Source organism: Suricata suricatta, chromosome 12 (assembly GCF_006229205.1).
Source record: "Suricata suricatta isolate VVHF042 chromosome 12, meerkat_22Aug2017_6uvM2_HiC, whole genome shotgun sequence".
Classification (NCBI taxonomy): Eukaryota; Metazoa; Chordata; class Mammalia; order Carnivora; family Herpestidae; genus Suricata; species Suricata suricatta.
Genome location: NC_043711.1, coordinates 2,407,589 through 2,414,041, shown reverse-complemented (window position 1 = coordinate 2,414,041; position 6,453 = coordinate 2,407,589). Strand labels below are relative to the sequence as shown.

At 63.0% G+C, this 6,453-nt stretch overlaps 1 protein-coding gene across 1 annotated transcript in view; it reads right to left on the bottom strand.

Annotated features, from left to right (window-relative positions):
• Positions 1 to 2,815: 2,815 nt before the first annotated feature.
• GIPC3 (GIPC PDZ domain containing family member 3) overlaps positions 2,816 to 6,453 on the bottom strand; it is a 4,703-nt gene continuing 1,065 nt past the window's right edge. Inside the window, exons 3-8 of the mRNA XM_029916419.1 lie at positions 6,283 to 6,429; positions 5,377 to 5,562; positions 5,039 to 5,219; positions 3,470 to 3,582; positions 3,160 to 3,241; positions 2,816 to 3,047 (exon numbers count right to left, since the gene is read on the bottom strand). Of these exons, the coding sequence (XP_029772279.1) occupies positions 2,896 to 3,047; positions 3,160 to 3,241; positions 3,470 to 3,582; positions 5,039 to 5,219; positions 5,377 to 5,562; positions 6,283 to 6,429 (861 nt within the window). The 3' untranslated portion in view covers positions 2,816 to 2,895. The remainder of the gene's footprint in view (positions 3,048 to 3,159; positions 3,242 to 3,469; positions 3,583 to 5,038; positions 5,220 to 5,376; positions 5,563 to 6,282; positions 6,430 to 6,453) is intronic.

The window sequence follows — 6,453 nt, the reverse complement described above, 5'->3', positions numbered from 1 at the left end:
AGGGGCTCAGGGGGCTGGGCACGCAGGAGGGCCCCCTGGGGGCAGACATAGGGCTGACAGACATGGTGGGTGGGGCCGACTTCTGGGGTTCCAGCCGAGGCTTGGGGAAGAGGGCTGGTTTCCGGGGGGCGGAGGGGCTCTGTGGCTGAGGGGCCAGGTGGGAAGTTGGTGGGCTTTGGCTCAGGCCAGTGTCGTCCTGGGCTCCAGGCACCGGGTCACGGGGCTGGGTCTGAGGCCCAGAGACTGCGCTCAGGGCCAGAGTCGGGGCTCTGGGAGGCAGGTGTAGGGGTTGATGTTGGGCTGGGGGAGTGAGATCAGCCTGGGTTCTAAGGTCAAGGCCAGGAGTCTGTGAGTTGAGCCCACTTTCAGAGCTGAGCTGGATCTTTGAGCTGGTCTGGGTTCTGGAGCTGGATGGGGTTCCAGAAACAGGCTGGGTTCCAGAGCTAAGGCAAGTTCCAGAGCTGGGCCGAGTTCTTGAGCTGCTCTGGGTTTCAGAGCTGGGCTGGGTCTCCAGACTAAACCGAATCCTGGGTCTGGACTGGGGTCTGGAGCTGAGCGGGGCTCCAGGGCCAGACTGAATTCTTGCACTGGGCTGGCTCTCAGAGCTGAGCTGGGTTCCAGAACTGATCAAGGCTCTGGAGTTGGGTTGGGTTCCAGAAACAGGCTGGGCTCTAGAACTGAAGTGAGTTCTAGAGCTGTGCTGTTTGCTTGAACTGGTCTGACTTCCAGAATTGGGCTGGGTCTCAGAGTTGAACTGAATCCTGGGACTGAGCTTGGTTCTAGAGCTGAGCTGGGTTTCAGGGCTGAGCTGAGTTGGAGAGCTGAGATGAACTCTTGTACTGCTCAGGGTACCAGAGCTGGGCTTGGTCTTGGAGCTGAGCTGGGTTCCAGAACTGGTCTGGGTTCTAGAGCTAGGTTGGGTTCCAGAAACAGGGCAGGTTTTGGAACTAAGGTAGTCTCCAGAGCCGGGCTGAATTCCTGCACTGGGCTGGGTCTCTGCAGGGAGCTGGGTCTCAGAGATGAACTGGGTTCCAGAACTGATCAGCCTTCTAGAGCTTGGTTGGGTCCCAGAAATAGGCTGGGTTCTTGAGCTGCTCTGGGCTTCAGAGTTGGGTTGCATCTCAGGGCTGAACTGAATCCTGGAACTGGGCTGGATTCCAGAGTTGGGCTGAATTCTCGAACTTCTCTGGGCCCCAGAGAGCCCAGAGCTGAGCTGGGTTCCAGAACTGGTCTGGGTTCTGGAGCTACGGTAATCTCCAGAGCTGGGCTGAATTCTTGAACTGCTCTGGGTTTCAGGGTTGGCCTGGGTCTCAGGGCTGAACTGCATCCTGGAGCCAGACTGGGCTCTGGAGCAGGGCTGAATTCTTGCACTGGGCTGGGCCTTTGAAGGGAGCTGGGCCTCAGAGATGAACTGGGTTCCAGAACTGATCAGGATACTAGAGCTTGGTTGGGTCCCAGAAATAGGCTGGGTTCTTGAGCTGCTCTGGGCTTCAGAGTTGGGCTGTGTCTCAGGGCTGAACTGAATCCTGGAACTGGGCTGGGTTCCAGAGCTGGGCTGAATTCTCGAACTTCTCTGGGCCCCAGAGCAGGTCTGGGCTCTGGAGATGAGCTGAGTCCCGGAGGATGACTGAGCTCCCGGGCAGGTCTGGGTCCAGGGGCTGGCTCTGCTCTTGGCGCCCGACAGATGTGGGGGGTTTAGTGAGTCTGTTGCTGCATTGGTCTGGGTCCCAGGACGAGATGGGACTCCAGGGGTCAGCTGGATGCTGGGACTCAGTGAGGCCTCACCAACACACTGTATTTGGGTGCCGGATGGGGTCTCAGACCTGCTCTGCGCTCCAGAACCGAGCTGAGTTCTAGGGCCGGGTGGCGTGCCTGAGCTGGACTGAGCTCCGGAAATTGCCCAGGCCTTGATGTTGGTCTGGGTCCCAGAGTTCGATGGTATTCTAGAGCTGGTCTGCGTTTGGCCATGGGGGCGGGGCTGGGCATCGGGCGGAGCTCTGGACACAGGCCTGGCCTCAGAGGTGGATGGGGTGCCAGAGCTTCTGTGAGTTCTGGAGATGGGCCTGGTTGTAGCCCGAGGCCAGAGTCTAGAGCTGGGCTCAGTCTCGGAGTTGGACTCATCACTGGAACTAGACTGGGCCCCAGGATGGGGGTGGGGACTCGAGAGCAGCTGGGTTTTGGAGCAGGGCTGGGCCCTGGGTCTGGACTGAGGCTCCGCCGGGGTCTGGGTTCCTGAGCAGAGTTGGGTTTGGGGACCATCGTCCAATCCTGGGCCGGGGCGGCTCCTGTGGCTGGGCCGTTTCTTGAGTCTGACCTGGGCTCCAGAACTAACGGAGGTCCCTGAACTAGACCGCGCCTCTCGGTCCGGCTGAGTCGTGGGCTCGTCTTGAGCTCCAGAGTCCAGTGGAGTTTTACGGCCGCTTCCAGACCTGGGACTGACCTCAGGGCTCGGCTGCGTTTCGAAACGTATCTGGCCTCCAGACCCTGACTTGCTTTCAGAGCTTGGCTTCGCTTCAGAGCCGTCCTGGGTTCTAGCACCAGGCTTGACCTCAGAGCCGGGCTGGGTCTCAGATCTGAGCCTGGTTCTAGCACCAGGCTTGACCTCAGAGCCGGGCTGGGTCTCAGATCTGAGCCTGGTTCTAGCACCAGGCTTGACCTCAGAGCCGGGCTGGGTCTCAGAACTCGTAGGGGTTCCAGAGGTGAACTTGGTCTCAGAGCCGGCCTGGAGTCTAGAGTGGGACTTGGCCTCACAGCTGGGATTGACCTTGAGGTTGGCGTGGGTTCCAGAGGTGAACTGGGACTCGGAGCCGGCCGGGGCGCTGGAGCAGGGCTGGGCTTCGGGGACCGGCCGGGAGGGCTGGGGCGGGGGGCTGGGCTCCGGGCTGGGGCTGCAGACTAGCCGCAGGCCTCCCGGGCCTCGCCGATGGCCGCCCACACCTCCACCACAAACTCGTCCGGGAAGGCGAACTCGCCCAAGACGGAGTCTAAACGGTGCGCAAACTCCTGGACGCTCAGCGTCTTCTTGGCTGTGTCCACCATGGTGGACGCTGGGGGCCAAAGAGGAGGGGAGGTGGGTGAGGGTGCTCCCTGGGGCCCTACCCCCTCCCTGCGGCTGTCCCCCCCCCCCCGGGGTCCGCCCGGCTTACCCTGGCCCCTTACCCAGCTCAGGGTCCCGGATGCCCATGTAGCTCTCCAGCAAATCGTCAACCCTCCGCGACGCCTCCTCCTCAAATTCAGTGGGCTGCAGGGGTGGGGAGCGGAGAGTCAGAAGCCTGGGGTCCCTCCTGCCCAGCCCACGGGTGAGAGCGGAGTGGGGCTCAATGCCACCGCGGTCGCCCTGCCTCACGACCAGGAGCCATCCTGCGGGCGGCGGACCAGGCGGGCGAAGGAGCGGGTCTCCCCGAGGCCGCACGGAGTCAGCGGAGTGCTTGGCGCAGGCGCCCTGGGGACTCCGGTCCCGGTCACTCACCGCCTCCTCCAGGGTGGCGGCCCCCCCGGACCGAAGTCGCAGGGTCTCTCTCCCGCTGGTCACTTTCGCATCCACGGGGCATTTGCTGCTCCTGCTCCGCTGGCCAATCATATCTGCGGGGACGCGGTGGGGGAGGGGCATTTGTTCTGCGGGTCCCTCCGAAGCTACCAGCCTTTCTAGAACCTTCTGTCCTTCAAAGACCTCCTTTATGTCCACGGGGGAATCTTCAGAGACCCTGCCTGAGAATCCTTTGTTCCCCCAAACCTTCCTTCTCTTTTTATTCTTATATATTTTTATTTTTTTAAAAAGAAATCTCTCTGGCCAGCATGGGGCTTAGACCTTAGACCCATGTCCCCAAGACCCAGTTGTGCGCTCCACCGGCGGAGCCGGCCAGACGCCTCATTGCTCTTTTTAAAAAGAGTCTCTCTAGGGACGCCTGGGTGACTCAGTCAGCTAAGCATCTGACTTTTTTTTCTTTTTTAAATTTGTTTATTTTGAGAGAGAGAGAGAGAGAGAGAGAGAGAGAGAGAGAGAGAGAGAGTGCCTACGAGCAAGTGGGGGATGGGCAGAGAGAGGGGAGACACTGAATCCCAGTGCGGAGCCCGACCCAGGGCCCGAACTCATGAAACCAGAGATTATGACCCGGATGCGAAACCCAGGGTTGGAAGCTTAACCGACTGAGCCCCCCCGGGGCCCCTGGCGTCCAACTCTTGATCTTGGCTCAGGTCATGATCTTGCAGTTCGTGGGATCGAGCCCCCATCAGAGGAGCCTCTGCGTGGGGTCTTGTCTCCCACTCTCTCTGCCCCTCCCCTGCTTGTGCTCTTTCTCTCAAAAATAAAATAAACATTAAAAAAAGAGGGGGCCCAGTCCACGGTGAAATAAGATGGTGTCAGGATGGAACTTGACCTGCCGGTTCCTTCCTTGAAAATCCTAAGCAGACCGTCCTAAACACAGTGGTCGACATCCAGAGCAGAGGGTCTCAGCCTGCGGCCCCCCCCGCCCCCGCCCTGTGACTTTGACTTTGCCATGGCGTCTGCTGGGTGGAACCGGGGCGCTGCTCGACATCGGTCAGTGCCCAAGACGGCCCCCGCAGAGAAGGGTCTGGCCCGAATGTCACGGCGCTGAGGCCCCGACACTCGTGCGTGGCTGGTCACAGACTGCTCTTTGCGCCTCTCCGGAGTCCGCTCGGAAGCACATTCTCCGGAGCCAGAGCCCAAAGGCAGTCGGGTTGGAAGCTCCCAGCCAGGCTGCAAAATAGGTCCAGACACCTCCTCGCCCAATCCCGACCTTCCCCCCCCCATCCCTGGGCTGGCTGTAGCCATCTAGAAACCGCCCCCCTACGCCTGACACACTGCCGGAAGCTCCCCATCACATCACCAGGGGCATCTGGAACCTTCCATCCTGTCCTGCCCCCATCCTCCACTGTACTGGGCATCCAGACAGTCGGATTCTGGACGGGCTCCTCAGCCCCAGGGGGCCTCCCAGAGGGCTCAGCGCCCCCACCCCAGGGGGTCCTCCCCGAGGGCTCAGCGCCATCACCGCCCCCCCCCGCCCCAGGGGGCCCTCACCGAAGGCCCTCTTGGGCTGCACCAGGCGCAGAGTGAAGGGCTGTGCCTTGGGCAGCTCCCGGAGCATCCTGGCCACCTCGTAGTGCCGGCAGCCCACGATGGAGTGGTCGTTGATGGCCTCGATGCTGTCCCCTACGCACACGGTCTGGACCCGGTTGATGATGCTGCCTTCCTTGATCCTCTGCAGGGACCCAGAGTCACCCTCGGCCCCCCCTCCCCCGCTGTCTGCCCCCACGGCTCCCCGCCCCCCACCGGCAGGGCCCAGATAGACCAGAGAGCAGCGGCGGCTCCTCCCAGGCACCCCCGGCAGCCGGGCGGCGCCCGCCCTGCGTGGGCACCTTAATGAAGGCGTAGCCTGCGCCGTTGTCCGTGATGGTAAGCCCCAGCGCGTCTTCCGTCTTGGTGACCTCCACCTCCTTGGTCTCGCCGCGCACGTGGGCGAAGATGAAATCCTCCAGCCCTATCTGGCCGCCCAGGAGCCTCTGCATGTCCACTTTGTGGCTGTTTAGGGTGCAGAACAGGATCTGTCCCGAGGGGAGGGGAAGCCCAGAATCAATGACTGCTCCCCGCCCTCTGTGCAGCCTTTCGGGGAGCGCTCAGGAGCCTGAGAGGGAAACCGAGGCACAAAGAGGCCCGCCACTGGTTTGATCGCCCAGCCGCCATGGGAGAGGGCAGGGCGTGGGGCCCTCAGAATGGGTGACAAGGAGCCTGGGGGCAGGAAGAGACCCCTCCTTCACCCTTCAACTTTCAGTTTTACCCCGTTGGTGCCCAGACAACTTTTCCAGGCGATTCTGAATCTGCTGGCGCCCCCTGGGGGCTCCGGGCCGCACCGCCCTGCAGCCCAGCCCTGCACCCGCGGCCTCCGACTGCTCACTTGGAAAGGGGCCGCCCGGAGACCGCCCCCCCCCCCGCCCCAGCCGCGCCCCGGGACCACGCAGGCCCTTCCCGAGGGCTGGGGTCCCTCCTGGCTGGCCCAGCGGCTCCTGGGCAATCTAAGCAGCCACTAACCCTAAGACATATCCGCCCTTGGCGCAGGGCGGGCTAAGAGGGTCTCTGGAGAGTGGGCACCCCAGGATCTGAGAGAGGCGTCTTTGAGGCCTGGTGATGGGATCCCTCCATCAGGGGAGGGGGGCCGCGGCCCCCAGTCCGGGGGTCCAGGCTCCACCCCCGCTCCCTCCCGCCCTCCCCCATCCCCGGGTTGGACTGACGGGTGGGCCCTGGCGCTGGGGCTCCGGGGTCCTCACCTCAGTGGGCGCGATCCCGAAGGCCTCGGCGATCTTGGCGTAGAGCTCGCGGACGTTGGTGAAGCCCTCGATCTTGCCCGTGGGGCTGCCGTGCGCCAGCTGCGTGCGGAAGACGAGGCGCGGGCGGGCGCGGGGCGCGGCGGGGGGCTCCGCGGGCGAGGCCGGGGGCGC